Consider the following 16,243-nt stretch of genomic DNA (forward strand, 5'->3'; position numbering starts at 1 on the left):
TCCAACACGCTGATAATTATCCTGGCTTGTTCACATCCACCCAGAGCAGGCACAGGGACCAGCCCATGGTGCTCTGAATTCATGCACAGAAAACTCAGGCAGGCAGGAGCCAGAGCAGAGTCCAGGTAGAAGAGAGGTGACATGGGTGGGATCGGGAGAGAGAAGGGAACAGGAGGCTGGGTGTGGGGAGACCAAGGCTCAGTGCTTGCCTCTGATAGTATTCCTTCTCAATATCCCATCTGTTCCTGCCCTCTGGCAGTTTGAAGCCATTCCCCCTTGTCCTGCCTCTCCAGGCCCTTGTTCCAAGTCCCACTCCAGCTTTCCTGGAGCCCCTTTAGGCCCTGGAAGGGTCTCTCAGGTCTCCCTGGAGCCTTCTCTTCTCCAGGTGAACACCCCCAGCTCTCCCAGCCTGGCTCCAGAGCAGAGGGGCTCCAGCCCTTGGAGCATCTCCATAACCTCCTCTGGACTTGCTCCAGCAGCTCCACATCCTTCTGATGGGGGCCTCAGAGCTGTGTGCAGCATTCCAAGTGGATCTCACCTGAGCAGAGCAGAGGGACAGAATCACCCCCCTCCCCTGCTGCCCACACTGCTGGTGCTGCAGCCCAAACTCATGTCAGGGAACAAATCACAGGCTCATTTTGCTCTGCTTTAGCCATGTAGTTCTCACAGCTCTGCCCCAGGTAGCAGAGCAGGGCTGAATCCCGTGCATCCCGACCTCCAGGAGCTGTTCTCCCAGCCCTGGGACTCCACAGTGTGGGCACTGACCGTGGTTTGCCTTGCAGGAGGTGTACGTGGGCAAGGAGACCATGTGCACGGTGGACGGGCTGCACTTCAACAGCACCTACAGCGCCCGGGTCAAGGCCTTCAACAAGTCAGGAGTCAGCCCCTACAGCAAGACCCTGGTGCTCCAGACATCCGAGGGTAAGGAATTGCAGCAGCTCCAGCCCGGAGCGCTCGGGCACCGCTCACACGCAGCCTCCAGCACACCCCAGCTTAGCTCTGCTGGTGCTCCAGCACCTGAGCATTCCCTGCAGGAAAGCCAGCGCTGACCACGGGGGAAAGGGGTGCCAGGAGAACAGTGCCCAGATTTCTGTCTCACCCCCTTTCCTTTGCAGGGGGTGTCCTCTGGGGAGGTGTGGTGAGCGGTATTTAAATTTGGGGTTGTGTGGTACAAAGGGAAGCTCAGGTGTTTTCATTAATCCCATTTAAAACAAAACACTGTCAGCGTTGCTCCTGAGGGCTGTGCATGGCTGGAACCACAGGATTCAGCCCCTGGAAGTGCAGGACAGGGAGCAGAGGGACCACAGAGCCATGTGGGTGTCCTTCCAGACCCAGGGATGCACAGCCAGCCCCGCCAGCATCACCCCCACAGCAGCAGGAGCTCAGATGGAATATTAAACACTCCCTTGCAAGGCTGCAGAGGAGTCTCCCTGCCTGGCTTTAAGTACATTTGTCACACCAGGCCCTTAATCCAGTGCAGAAAATTGGCTTATTTCTGCCATGCAGGTGGAGAGTGGCGGGGCTGCATCCGAGGTGGGAGTCAGAAGCAGCTGTGGAGGAAGGGATCAGCCCCCACCAGCACGTCTGCTGCCCCACAGCCTCACTGCCAGGCACAAAACCCCTCCCTGGGAGTTTTCCACGCTTGGTGGAATCCCTTTTCCTCACTCCCAGACTAAAATCTCTCTTTTCCAAGCCTTGTGAGGACTTTTTTCGGGGCAGCATCCAGCTGGCTGGCAGCTGGGATCAGAAGGGAGCACACACAGCTCGTGGGGTGAAAGGAGGGCAAGAGTTTTCCTGCCACAGAACATCACTGGTGGCTTTGAGCAAGGAGAAAAATGTTTTTTCTGCTGAAAAAGTAGAAGACAAAAGCAGAGCAAGGCTACACTGAGCATTCCTCTTGCTGCCTGCACTTATCTGCAGGAGATAACCATTCCAGTTTGGAAAGGGAATGTGCCAGGCTTGGATGCGTGGGCAGCTCAGCAAGGAATGGGACTCACTCACGTGACAAAGGTGGAGTGGAGAGCAAATCTGTGACAAACCTTCTCAGAGGAGAGGCAGGAAACTCAAATCACAGGCACAAAGGCCTTGGCACGTCTGCCAGAGACACGTCAGTGTGTGAGAGTTTGCACAGCTGAGCACCAGGAAGCGTCCAGGAAACCTCAGCATTCCTGAGGATGGGACAGCCCAGGTCCAGCCCCACGCTGGGGTGGCCAGGACCTCCACCAAAGCTTGAAAGTCACCAGTTCTCACCCACTTCACTACCCAGCTTCACCAGCCTGGGCAGGAGACAGCAGAGCTTTGGCTTCTCATCGCGTTTGTGTCTCGTAAGACCCATTTGAGACACAATTCCCTCACCAAAACCGGCTGGGCTTTAAGTCATCCCCAGCCAGGAGTCTGCAGGGTCCCCACTATGATCTTCCCAGCTCTGCCTTCCTCTCATAGGTGTTCTCACTCCCGAGTCAAGCCCAAGCTCAGCTCCATAATAGGAAGGAATCTGGGAGAAAACAGCTGTTCCTGGTCCCAGCAGGGCCGTGCTTGGGGCTGGTGCTTGGTCTGTGGAACAGAGGGAAGTTCCACTCTCCAGGGCACCAGGATGAAAGTTTTGCTGCATTCAGCCTTTTCGCTTGAATGAGCTTTTGCATTTGTTGTTCCAGCACGGAAGAAAGAGGGAGGAAAAGTCAAATGGGCCTGGAGCATTTTGTGCTCTTAGAGGCCGTCTGAGCTTTTAGGATTCAAAGAGAAATAAATTACATCTGTGTGCAGCTTCCGGATATCCGAGGGACTCGTTGAATAGAGCTCGCACGTCGCAGCTCTCTCTTAAGGTTGGGCTTTTATTTCTGGCTTTTACAGCAGCACCAAGGCCTTTTAAGAGCTATTTTGTCTGAAGTAGGCTTAGCTTTCCCCTTCAGCTGAGCTCTGCAGCTTCCTGCAAAGAGCTTGTGTGGGAAGAGGGGACAAAAGGAGAGACGGGCTTGATGCAAAGAGAACATCTCTTGGAACGTGGCTGTGAGGAATTCTTTATTTAAAAGCTGGTTTCTAGTCCTGGCCCATGAGATCCTGTGGAAGGGAACTGAAGTCTGTTCTTCCTTCAGTGAGCAGTGAAATGGGTGGCAGAGTGGGGAATGTGAGACACCTTGCAGGACCTCAGAATCTGAAGAGAACGAGATTGAGAAGAGGGTAAAATTGTGTCTGGGGCTCTGTGGTCCTGCCCAGCCAAACAGCCAAGAGGAGCCAGGCAGCACTGATGGGAATATCCCATCCCATGGGAAGGTGGCACATGCACAGGTTACAGCAAGAACATCTTCCCAGCCCGTGGTGTGGGGCATCTTCTGCTCATCCCAAAGGAAACTATTACAGTTCACTCTTCAAAGCTGGTTCTTGGTGCCACCAGCAGGACAGGGTGGTTCCTGGCTGAGAGAAGGGCAGTGCCCCAGAGCCCTTCCCACATGGTGGAGTTTCCCAGGGGTGAAGATCCCCATCATCAGCACGGCCAAATGGGAGGAAGGGCTGAAGGCAAAGTTCTTTTCCTTGAACCGTGTCCTCTCCTGAGTTGATGTCAGGCTTTTTCACATCAGCCCTAGGAGTGCCTCCTGCCCTGTCACATCTTAGCCAAAGGCTCCAAGGCTCTGCCATGTGAGACCTGCCTTAATCTCTCTGTTACACAAGCTCTTGGATGAAGTCCAGCTGTAGGCTGGGAAGTCAGTCTGGGAGGGGTTTTGCAAGGTGAGCCTGTCCTGGGGCACAGACATCTCCCAAAACTTGGCCAGTGGCAGCACTGCTTGGTTCTCCTCACCCCTGGGAGACCTCAGGTCTCCCCCAGCCTCCTCCTCCCTGAGCTGGGCAGCCCCTGCACTCCTGATCTTCCCTCATCCAGCAGATTTTCCAGGTTCTGGGCAGTCTACTGCTGACTTAGAGACCTTCCTAAGGGATTGGAATCTGCAGGTGGGCTGGCTGCTGGGCTGCTTTTCTCTACACAGGTTTCTGAGATGCTTCTGAGTACCTCCAGTGTGGTGCTTTTCCATGTGCTGAAAGACAGGATGAAGGACCAACTCATCCCAGGTGGAGATGGAGAAGAGGGGACTGTCCCTGTCCGCTCCCCAGGCCCAGAGCTTCCACCTCCCTTCCCCAGCATAGTCAAGGCCCTCTTCTTTTCTCTTCTTTCAAACCCAGCTCCTCATTTGGAGCCCAGCTTCAAATTCCTGACCGTTCATGGAATGACCCTCAGCAGCAGCCAGGGCTTTTTAACTGGCAGCTCTTGGAAAGGGGTGAAAATCCAAGGGGAAACAGCCTCCAAGGGTGCTAATTAGGGAGAGCCACGAGCGTGGCTACTCATGGTAGTAGCTCCTCTCACTCTTGGTGGGCCTTAGAGCCCGCCCCTCCCTAAGCTTGAGCTCTGTTTTTTGACCTGTTGTGCAATAATTTATGTAAGCCGTGTCTGACCCCATTTGACACCCTTTGCCTCCACAGCCTCGGCCGCAGCAGCAGAAGTTACAACCCACTGGGCAAAGAAACGTTCCCTTTTTACCTGTTTTAACCTGATTTCCACCTCAATCTGTATTCACAGCTGAGATGGGAAGGCTGGGGATATTCAGTGTGCCAGGAATTTGAATGTGTGGATGGCGGATTCCACGTTTTCACGCTGACATATCCCTAGACAAGGCTAGGGAGGAAGTTGCAGGAGGTGACCATGTGTGAAAAACAGATGACCCGAGGGGTTCACTCTACTCTGACATTTTTCTGTGAATCCCCTGAGTTAAATTCTTACTGTAAGGCTCAGATGTGTTTTGACAGGTACAAAGGGATACCAAGAACACAACATCCCGAACAACCTTTGAGTAAGGTGGGTGCTTGGTGGCTCTTTAGGGTGACAGAGCTTAGTACAGCCCTGCAAAATGCCTTTTCAGTGTTACCTACTGAACTTTTCCTCCATTATTGTGCACAGAAAGGTGTGAGATGTATGAAAGCACAGTGGGGAGTGTGCATGGTAACCTGTGAATTTTTTTAGGTGAAGAGGTGCAGGACCCCCTTTAACGGAAAAACCTATTGAATTTGTCATGCTGACATGGGAATTTTGAAGAGGAACGCGTTTTCCTTGCCGGTGCTGCCAGGCAAGGCTGCCCTGAAGGGCCTGGCTGGGTTGCACGGCACCAGACATTCCCGCCCCACGCGCCGGAGCAGGATCCGTGCGGTGCCGGAGCGTCTGTGCTCTGCTCCAGGATCTGGGCTCGGGCGATGGAGCGACGCCATCCAGAGCAGAGAGCCCGTTTCTGATCTCTAGTTTGCATTGATCTTACTGTTTAGACACGCAGTCAGAAGAACAGACCCTCCCTTTTCCAGTGCCTTTGGAAAGATCGCAGCTTCGTAGAATGAGTCCTTTCTCCTCCACCCTTAACCTGCAACCCAGCTTCTCGGGGAGATCCTACTTTGAGCTAAGATCTTCGGCCCACCAGCTGAGCTTGCATTCTTCCTTACAGTCCCTGAATTCAGCCGGTGAGCTGAGCACCTCTGGCGTTTCCTCTTGGTCTGTGCTTCTGGGCATCTCCAAACTATCTGTTTGTTCTGTTCCGTTGTGTTTGTTTTTCCCATGACATGCGGATGGATGGCAGGGGGAATTCTTTCTGTTTGTCACTGGCCTGCTCCTGCCGCCGAGGGGGGTTCTGGTGGCCTAGTTCTTGTGGTGTTTTCGTCTGTATGTGGGCAGTTTGGGGCGATGGAACAGCACAGTAACTCCTCATGTGGGTGCTGTTCTTGGCAGGGCGTTGCTGAACCCTTCGGCACAGCCGGCAAAGCAGATCATAGAATTCCAGACTGGTTTGGGTTGGAAGGGACCTTAAGGACCATCCAGTTCCAACCTTCTGCTACAGGCAGGGACACCTTCCACTAAGAGATCCCTCATCTCTAGTTTGCGTTGATCTTGTGTCAAGGGACAGTGGGAAGGAAAGACCTTCCCTGGGAGAAACCTGTGGGAACACCTCGAGGGTTTGTTTTCCCTATACAACCAGGAGACACAGCCTCTGCTGTGAGATTCGGTCTGTGAAATCAGTTTGGTTGATTAAATCTAAACCCTTCTTAAGCAAGAAGCAAATTGGATGAAGGCAAGGTCTAACTTGTTGCCCAGAGAGGTTGTGGACTCCCCGTGCCTGCAAGTGTTCAAGGTTGGACAGGGCTTGGAGCAACCTGGGATTGAGGAAGGTGTCCCTGCCCATGGCAGGGGGTTGGAACAAGATGATTTTAAGTCCCCCCCCAACCCAAACCAGTCTGGGACTCTCTGATTCCAGCTCAGGCCAGCTCACAGCCCACCTTAGGACCCTGAAGACATGGGCTTGCATCCACTCAGCTTTGAGCACTGGGCTCGGCTTTTCCAAAGCCAGACATGACTGTACCAAAGCCTTGTTTTCTGCAGAGCAGAGGACACCACTCCTGTGATGCCTCGCTCATCTGGCAGCCCCCACACGAGCGCTTGGCTTCCCTCCCTGTTCCCAAAATCCTGGGCTGCGGTGGGATACAGGCAGGTCAGGCAAAGCGAAGGGATGGTTTCGGGCAGCCAGCGAGGAGCCACAGGCACAGGGATCTCTCGGAGCCGTTTTCTAACCAGTCTCTGCACATCTTCCTTTGCTAAAGATCCTGGGCCCTGATTCTTCCACCGCTCTGGATTTACACAGCTCCAACGGCGCAATTCCCGCCTTCCTCTGGCGTAAGCCCGGGAAGAATGGGGGCCCCCGATCGTTTGGTTTCCATCCCATAACACGGAATGAGGAATGCTGCAGCATGACCCTTGCCAGAATAACTGGGGGACCCTGCAAACTTTCTTTTTTCCTTTGTGCTTTTTGTGTTTTATTTCTCATCCTGCTGCTGTGAGCTGATGGCTTCAACGCTGTTTTTTTTTTGTTAGGAATGTTCCTTCCTTTGTGTCCAGTGTTCCGAGACCACCACACCGGCCGTGAGGGGGTACCTGTGTGGGCAGTGTGGACCCTCTGCAGCCACACTCTGGGGTGGGGTGGGGGGGACAGGGAAAAATGGGGCCCTGAACACCGAGATGGGCTCCCTCACAAGAGCTTGGACCACAACGAGGGGCAGAGACCTTGAAAAGCAGTTTTTGAACAGGGGCAGGGGGCACGATTCATTAAAACAGCCTCGGTAGGTGCCACGTGAGCACGGCACGGAGCACAACCACAGCCAGGGGCTTTCCCACCAGCAGGCACGTCAGGAGGGGGGGAAACCAGTCACAGGGCTCCACAGGGTGTCCTTGAAATCCAGAACCTTCTGTGAGTGCTCTTCCATGCAGTGCCAACATGGGGCTTCGTGTTGTCCTCTCCACCTGGTGAGGACAAGCCCCTGGATCAGGACAAGCCCCTGAACCAGTCCCTTGCTGCATCCCGGCTCCCCAGAGGTATTTGCAGCCATCAGTCAGGCACAGGAGGATAAAGGGCACCCCAACACATCCTGCCCGTGCAGTCGATGCATAGCCTGGTGTCCTTTGCCCTTCTGCCCCCAGGGACCCCCTTTCCTTCTCCACTCTTGCCCAGACCACACATCCATCAGGGAGGCAGCCTGGAAAAGCTCAGTGCTCCCTATCCACTGGACACACCAGTGGCTGCTCTTTGCTCAGTCCCTCTCCTCCAAGGAGTGGTTTTTCAGTCAATCTTGAGAATATTTACCAAGCAGCCAAGGTACTCCACCAAGGCTAAAACTTCCTGCTGCTTTTTTCTGGAGAAAAGCTGAACAACTGGGTGTCCTGAGGAATCGGGTCACAGTCCACCCATAAACTCACGTGTTGTGTTTGTGGCTCCTCTCGTGCTCTCTGGCTTTTAATGAATCAGGCCTCCCGTGGCTGCTGGACGCTTAGTTAATGATTAAATGCTCCCAAGTGTTTGTCTGGTGGTTGTTGTTCCTCAGCTGTGATGTGTGAAATGTAGTATCTCTTTATAGGATGCAATTTTGACACACAAGGATCGCCTTACTCTCAATTAGGCAAGTATCTTTATTACAATTAACTGGCACCTACTGCGTGTTGCTTCATCTTTTTTTTTTTTTGCTTTTTAGTCTTTTAACTTTTCTTTGGCGACTGAGCAGCATTTCTTGCTCTCACACCCTGCTTGCAGAGCACTGTCAGATGTCAGAGAATCATGGAATCGTTAAGGTTGGAAAAGCCCTCTAAGATCATCGTTCCCCCAGCACTGCCAAGGCCACCACTGACCCATATCCCCAAGTGCCACATCCACATGGCTTTTAAATCCTTCCAGGGATGGGGGCTCCACCACTGCCCTGGGCAGGAGGCAAATTTGGAGGGAGAGTGGTGATTAGTGTAAGATGTAAAGACATTTTTAAGTTTTTCTCCCGTATGGTTTTAAAGAGAAGCCTGAGGTCAGTGCTCTGGAAGTGGCTCTGTAATTAAGAACTGATCCTACTGATCTCCTCCTGCTCTTTTAAACTGCCAGGGGGCAGGGTTAAAGGGGATATTGGGAAGGAATTGTTTACTGTGAGGGTGGTGAGGCCCTGGCACAGAGAAGCTGTGGCTGCCCCTGGATCCCTGGAAGTGTCCAAGGCCAGGTTGGACGGGGCTTGGAGCAACCTGGGCTAGTGGAAGGTGTCCCTGCCCATGGCAGGGGGGTTGGAACTAGATGATCATTAAGGTCCCTTCCATCCCAAACCATTCCATGGTTCAGTAACTCTAAAACAATACATATTCCCGTTCACTAAGGGCACTTGAACGTGGGCCAAATGCTGATGAGGCAATTGGCCCCTCTGCAGCTAATTAAAACAAGGTGGTTGCTGCTTGCCTGTCCTCTTCAGACTGCCTGCAGGGTCAGTCTTGTTCATCCCCCTGGGAGAAGAAGTCCCCATCCCCGTGGGATTCCTTCATCACCGTGCCAACCACCCTGCCCCGGCTCGCAGCCCGAGCCCATCTTCGTGCCGCCTCGCCCCGCCCTGATGCAAAACCCTGAGAGTTCCCTGCTCTGGCTGGAGACACAGACCAGCAGGAGCGGTTTCTCCTTCGTTCCCTCACCCAACCTGACGTGCTGTTTTCTCTCCTGCATGCCTTTCCCTGGGAATGACCACAGTTGACATTAAAAAAATGGTGGCAGGTACGGCCAGGGGGGGGGGCTGTGTCGGGTGGCGGCCCCAGGGGCGCCCGCGTTGCATGTGACCTGTCCTGTGGAACTCCAATAAACCAGTGAATCAGTCTCACCAGAGTGCTTTATTTTTCAAGCCGTGTTCCCTCCCGCAGCCGTCAGAGTTGTTTTGTGGATGTGTCACTTCGCGTTTCGGTGACCGCCGGAGAAAACCACCGGGGGGGAAACCGGGCTGGTGGCTTGTGTCCCTCTGCCGTGTCGAGGATGTGACACTGTTATCTGTCAGATTGTCAGCATTTAAACCAGCAGCTGTACTGAGTCCTGGAGGTTTTTGAGGTGTTTTCCAGCCTTCCCATGATCTGGCTCTTGTCTTGCGTGTGGCTCGTTGCTCGGCAGGGAGGTTTCCTGGTGTGATGTGGCATCTCTGTCAATGTAGACCTTTCTGTGTGCTTTTGGTTCCCAAAAACAGCCCTCAAATACACACACACAGAGTTTATCTGCTGATCCTCAGTCCCCTTCCCACGCTGACCTGACCCTGCAAACTGCTGCATGAGTAACCAGCTCTTAGTTGTAAAAGTTATGTCCAAGGCCAGGTTGGGCAGGGCTTGGAGCATCCTGGTCTAGTGGAAGGTGTCCCTGCCCATAGAGGGGGGTTGGAAGGAGCTGGGCTTTAAGGTCCCTTCCAACCCAAACCATTCCATAATTCTATGTTAGATAGAGCCTGGAGACCTGTCTGGTATCTCATGTCTCCTGCTAGGGCCAAATTTTAGGAGATCTTGAGGATCCTGCAGGCTCATGAGCTGAGACAGACATGGGGAGAGGATGGAGACACGGACCAGCAAGAGCAAAACTCCTCCTGGCCATAAAACCTCAGCCACACTGTCAGCTGCAGCCAGAGGAGCTCAGGGCACCCCTCCACGATGGAAGTTACCCTCTGTGAGCCAGCAGACCCCTCCATGTGCAGCTCCCTGCGTGCTCCGTGTCATTCCCTGCATGCAGCATGTCCGTGTCTGCTCCGCGCGGCTCCGGCGGCCGCGCCCCGGCCACACTAACCCGGCGTTGTTTGTGTGTTCCAGTGGCTTGGTTCTCTTTCGATCCTTCCTCTGCCCACGCTGACATCATCTTTTCCAACGACAACCTGACTGTCACCTGCAACAGTTACGATGACAGGGTTGTGCTGGGGAAAACGGGCTTTTCCAAAGGGCTCCATTACTGGGAGCTGTCGATCGATCGGTACGACAACCACCCCGACCCGGCCTTCGGCGTGGCACGCATCGATGTCCTGAAGGATGCCATGCTGGGCAAGGACGACAAGGCCTGGGCCATGTACGTGGACAATAACAGGAGCTGGTTCATGCACAACAACTCCCACACCAACAGGTACGTGGTTTGGAACAGGGTCTTTCCTCCAGGGAGACTACAGCCCAAACTCAGCCCAAGGAAGAGCCCGTGGCTTTGCCAGTGGCACCTACAGGTGCCCGTGGGAAGGGAGACATCAGTCCCAGTCGCCTCTATGAGAGGATGTGCCCCTGCCCCGAGCAGGGACAGTCCCTGCCTGCGTGGTGCTGCCTTGCTCCAATATTCCTTCCCTTCTCTTTCCTTGCTGACTTGTCCCATGTAGCATCCCCTTCCCAGTAATGCCCAACTTGCAACTCCTGCATAAGAAAACATTTCCCATGATCCCTGTGCCACAGCTGCTGCTCGTGTTCCCTGCAGGACTGGGGACTTGGCTTGGGGAGAGCCTGGTGTCCCCTTCCTGCAGCCTCAAGGGCCGTTCCCTCGTGGATCAGCAGGTTTTGGTGTGGGTCCTGCAGCTTTGCTCCCCAGTTGCATGTGTTTCCCCCATGGCCACTCTCAGGGTCGCTTTGCCCTTGGGGACATCACGAAACAGGGAGGATTGAGGAGGAGGTGCCCAGGGATTCCTGAGCACGGCTGGGATGGGAGCAGGTCATGGCTCCTGGGAGACGTTCGGCATCGTCACTCCTTGAGGTCCAGGCCCTGAACCCTGAGCCAGGAGCACAGGGGGCATTAAACCACTGATCTCTTCCCCCCACAGAACCGAGGGTGGGATAACGAAAGGTGCCACGGTGGGAGTGCTGCTGGATCTGACCAGGAGGACTTTGACGTTCTCCATCAACGAGGACCAGCAGGGGCCTGTCGCCTTCGAGAACCTGGAGGGCCTCTTCTTCCCCGCTGTCAGCCTCAACAGGAACGTGCAGGTACGGGCTTGGACGGGCTCCCTGGAGCATCCCCAGGGGTGGACTTGCTGTCACACTCCCCCTCATGCTGCTGCCACTGCAGTGGGAGTTCAGTGGGACTTTGTGGAGCAGGAGGACTCTTGTGCAAAAGGGACAGCTCAGAAGGGGCTAAACTTAGACCCTAAACCATCTGTGAGTCTTCAAAATCAGGACAAGTCTTCCTCCAGCCACAGCTCCTGCTGGCTCCTTGCTCCAGGTTTCTCTATCAGGGCTGCTGGAGCACTAGGATTCTCCAGCCCTTCCTGGTTGATGGGGTTTGATAGCTGTGTTGTGTTACCACCCTACAAGAGCCTCACCAGCTCTTACAGCTCTCCCAGGACCCAGATGAGACCATCACCAGGGAGAAGGGCACCTTTTAAAGCCTATTTCCCCCTGGGGCATTTCAAACCCCTCTTCTCTCCCTCTCTCCCAAGCTCTCAGCATTCCTGAACATCACCGAGCAGTGGCTCCCTGGGCCGATCCGGTATTTCCATCCTTCATTTTTCTTCTCACTGATCACATCCCTGCTGTCATCTCCCCGTGGGAGTCTTCCACATTCACCAAACCTGCCTTTGGCACATCCACCCTACCACTGCCCTCACCTCCAACCTGCATAAGTGCCCAGGCACATCCAAGGACACTTTGCATGTAATGGATGATCTCAGGGTGTCAAGAATTTTGGCATTGTCTTCTACAGTGGATGTCAAAGCTGGAGAGGGACTTTGGACAAGGGCCTGGAGGGACAGGACAAGGGGGAATGGCTTCCCACTGAAAGAGGGCAGGGTTAGATGGGATATTGGGAAGAAATTCTTGGCTGTGAGGGTGGTGAGGCCCTGGCACAGGTTGGCCAGAGGAGCTGTGGCTGCCCCATCCCTGGAAATGTTCCAGGCCAGGTTGGATGGGGCTTGGAGCAACCTGGGCTAGTGGAAGGTGTCCCTGCCCATGGCAAGGGTTGGAACTGGGTGATCTTTAATATCCCTTCCATCTCAAACCATTCTGAGATTCTATGACCACTTCTGTGCAAGGGCGGAGGCACCAAGTGGCCTCTGTAAATTAGGGATCCATGGATTAGGACTTGCTCTGTTATATCCATCAGGATACAGGGTTTACTGTGCTGTCACCAAGGCAGTGACAGTTTTCCAGCAGCACTGAGGCAGAGGTGGGTCACAGCCATCCCAAACCCTGGGAGCATCCCTGCCACAGTGTCCCACTCCAAGGGCCTTGCAGGCAGGGGAGTCTGCCTGGCTTGGAGAAAGGCTGACAAATGTTTTTAATTAGGAAACTTTAAAGAAGCCCATCTTGTCTGCACTGGTTTTAGAGGTACTGTATTAATTTGGTGTGGTAAAAAATGTCCTGCTGTGTGATGGGTTTAATTCCTACCTCAGTCCTCTACCCAGCCATAAGGAACAAGGCACTTCTGGAGTCCCTCAGCTTTGTGGGTTCTCTGGGCAAGGCAGAGCTTAAATCCCCTGACAACAGAGAAATCCCGTGGGATGCTGATAAAAGACTGCCAATAAACCCAAGTCATTCATTATCCTTCTCCAGAGGTGTATGACTAATTAAAAACAACTCTAATTAGGAAGAAAGTCATTGTATTTTAGACAAAGTTTTCTGTAAATCTGTACCTGAAGGGCAAAATGCTGCTGCTGCAATAAAAGGAGGATTTGTGCTTTCCTCCCAAATCAAGGCATTTGTGGAGGGAACTGAATTCCCCCTGTGCTGCTCATTGGTGTGTGTGAGCACTTCCAGGGCCTGGCCCCTTGCCCAGTCAGTCCATACACATGGAGCCTGCCTGGATCCCTGATGGACCGGGATTTTTCCCGGACCAGTGAACCTCAGGTCTCCAGTATTTCCTTCCCTCTCTCTTCCTCCAGCGTTGTAGTCTCTGCTGCATCCCTCCCCATCCCTGGATGAAGCCCAGACAAGTGCCTAACTTCCATTTTCATGGAACCAGGATGGCTTGAGTTGGGAGGGACCAATAAAGTCTTCACTTCAGCATGCCCCCCACCCTGCCCCATCACCCTGATACTGCTCAGCTTCCCCACCACGAAGGTCCTTCCTCCCACCAGCATCCCCTCCGCTGTCCCTGTCTCCTCCACTGTCCCTGTCTCCCCCCCCCGTCTCCATCCCCCCTCAGCTCAGGGGCTTCTCCAAGGTCTCCCATAATGGCTCACTGTCCTTCAGGGCCCTCCATCCCCTCTTGTCCATCCCATCTGCACAAAGACCCAGCTCCTGCCATCTCCCACCTCTCCAGCAGCCAATGGTCACAATACTGGGAATATTTGGGGTGTGGTACCCCTGGTACCAGCAGCCCCAGTTCAACGGGGGCTCCAGCAGCACAAGCAAGTCAGGAACAAGCCACCACCACCACAGTTTTGGGGGACACCCCCAGCCCATCCTGCAGCAGGGAGGATGTGTGGAGGGACAGGAGGAGCTCCCCGCATCTCCGGCCACATCCTGCCTTTCCCTGCGTGCTGCTCCCGCCCTCCCCGGGGACGATATGCCAGCTGCCATCCCATGAGCTGTCCCACCAGGCACGGTGGGACCCAGCTGAGCCACGTGTCTCTCATTGCAGGTGACTCTGCACACCGGGCTGCCGGTCCCCGAATTCTACGCTTCGCGCTCGGCCATGCCGTGAGGATGCTCCCGGAGCCGGCTGCCTCTTCTTGGGATGAGAGGAGCCAGCCTGTTCCCTCCCGCAGGACAAGGCCGGCCACGTAGCCGCTGGGGCCCTGCTCAGCTGCCGGGTCCCTGCTCAGCTGCCAGGTCCCTGCTCGGCCTCTGGCCGGAGACGGGGAGGGAAAGCGGGAAGGAAGCCCCCGGCTTTTTCGGCCGTCTCCGCTCTCTCCGGCCTCCGCGCTGTCCTGTGTGTGTGCGCTTCGCTCTTTAGCTCTTCCTGGCTGATGAAGTACTTAGGTAGCCTGAGCTGTTCTCCTGTGTCCGCTTTTAGGTTTGGTTTTACTGATTTCAGTTGGGGTTTTTGGGTGGGGGGCAGTCCCATCTCGTTCCGCAGAGCACTCTCCCCCCCCGCTCCGTGGGGCCAGACAGAGGGACCCCCACCACGGGAAAGCTTCTGCCCCTGCCAGCCTGGTTACTTTGCAGGATATTTCTTTCCCCTGTGGCCTTTCTTGCAGAGCACCCTCGGTCATGTGTAGAGGTGGGTCCTGGATTACCAGTCAGTCTCCATGTCCTTACCAAAACGCCCGACTCTGTCCCGTGTCCCCCTGGGGTGCAGCGGTGGGGCAGGGGTGGCCACCCTATTCCCGGGTGCTCCAGGTGCTGGCAGGCCCTCGGGTCGATGCCAAGCACCCACGGGGGGGTTTCTTCCCTGGGTCCCCACACCCCAGTGCCAGCACACGCGCCACAGCCATAGGCCGGAGAGCCCTCACCCGGCTCTCTGGAGATTAGTGTTTATTTTTTTATAGTTGCCATATAAAACCTAGCCTTAAATTGAACTGATAGTGTCCTTCCGATCACCAGAGAATCCGTTCTGCAGTGAGGGGCCGACAGGGAGCCCGGGGATGGGGTTGGGATGGGATGGGGAGGAGGGAGAGTGGCCACAGCCCTGCCACGCACTCAGGAATACGTGCCCGCTGCCCTGCCTGCGCCTGCTGCCGGCAGCAGTTCCCGGCAGCCTCCACTCCCTACTTGACTTTCTGGTAATTCAGAGGCAGGAGAGGACCGGGAGGTCGTGGGTGCCGTGCCCAGTGCCAGCCCCCATTCCCGAGCCGAGGGCACCTGCATGCTCATGTCCCCACGCTTCGCTTTCTGGTCCCTCACCGGCTCCCAGCGTGGCTGGTGGAACCCAGACAGGCAGTGGGATCACTGCCCAGCGGGTGCCAGTGTTCCCAGCCTGGCTGGATATTCCCAGCCTGGCCGCAGAGCCGCAGCTCTTTGCTCCAGGGCCGGCTGGGATGCGACGGGAATCCCGGCCCAGCAGAAAGACAAGTGTAAATAGCCCATTCCCTACCAGCGTGCCCTCCTCTAGGACGGTCCCATTCGTTCCCTCGTTGCTCTGGCATTAAGTTTTCCTAATTTATTGGATGGGTGCTATCTCGTTGACTCACACCGAGGAGTTTCTCCCAGCTGCAGGAGAGCCGTGTTGCGGGACAACGCCGAGCAGCTCCTTGGTGAATCCCTGAGGAGCCCCCGTGGCCGGCTCACCCGGGGCTCCTCTCCAGCCGTTCTCCCCCCGTTCTTTAGGATGTTCATGGTGCTTATTAGACCCCCCCAGTGATTGTAAGACGTCGTCCCCCCCGTGCCGCGATGGTAGCTGCACTCAGCCGCTGTACTGACGAGAAGTGTCATGTTTGCTGTTCTAATAAAGGACTTTTATGAGAGAAGGGCAGAGCTTCCCGGAGCATCTCTGTGCCACCAAAGCCCCAGGCCTCAGTCCCCATCTCATCCCTCCTGGTGGACATCCCTCACTGTCCCTGTCTGGAGGCAAAAGCAGGGAATGGGCAGGACTCAGACTATGGGAGGGAAGGGGGGTGGAAGCCAGTTAAAGAAGGAATTCTTCCCTGTGAGGGTGGGGAGGCCCTGGCACAGAAGCTGTGGCTGCCCCATCCCTGGAAGCATTCAAGGCCGCGTTGGATAGGGCTTGGAGCAACTTGGGATAGTGGAAGGTGTCCCTGCCCATGGCAGGGGGTTGGAACAAGATGGTCCTTAAGGTCCCTTCCAACCCAACCCATTCTGGGATTCTCTGGAACCAAGTGCTGCAACAGCACCATGAGATGACCAAAGGGCAGAGGAGGTCTCTTCCCACTGTGTCCCCTTCCCTGGCATGGCAGCTCCCCCTCCTGCAGTGGTGCCACAGCTGGTGAGGCAGCAGCACCCATGGAGCAGCAAGGACAGGAGATTTAATTTACCCCCCCATGACCAGGAGATGCCCCAGGAGGGAGATGGGGCATTGCAAACCCCGTGTTACACCCG

The 16,243-nt window shown here is 55.2% G+C and overlaps 1 protein-coding gene across 8 annotated transcripts in view; it reads left to right on the top strand.

Moving 5' to 3' along the window:
* TRIM9 (tripartite motif containing 9) overlaps positions 1 to 15,656 on the top strand; it is a 63,874-nt gene extending 48,218 nt beyond the window's left edge. For 2 of the 8 annotated variants that reach the window (XM_027662533.1, XM_027662534.1), the window contains exons 7-13: positions 783 to 921; positions 5,302 to 5,490; positions 7,930 to 7,971; positions 9,063 to 9,086; positions 10,151 to 10,454; positions 11,131 to 11,293; positions 13,887 to 15,656. In XM_027662533.1, the coding sequence (XP_027518334.1) occupies positions 783 to 921; positions 5,302 to 5,490; positions 7,930 to 7,971; positions 9,063 to 9,086; positions 10,151 to 10,454; positions 11,131 to 11,293; positions 13,887 to 13,949 (924 nt within the window). In that variant the 3' untranslated portion in view covers positions 13,950 to 15,656. The other 6 variants (XM_027662539.1, XM_027662540.1, XM_027662536.1 and 3 more) reach the window with 5 other exon arrangements.
* The last annotated feature ends 587 nt before the right edge of the window (positions 15,657 to 16,243 follow it).

This window comes from Corapipo altera, unplaced genomic scaffold (assembly GCF_003945725.1).
Source record: "Corapipo altera isolate COAL_440 unplaced genomic scaffold, ASM394572v1 169, whole genome shotgun sequence".
NCBI classification, from domain to species: domain Eukaryota; kingdom Metazoa; phylum Chordata; class Aves; order Passeriformes; family Pipridae; genus Corapipo; species Corapipo altera.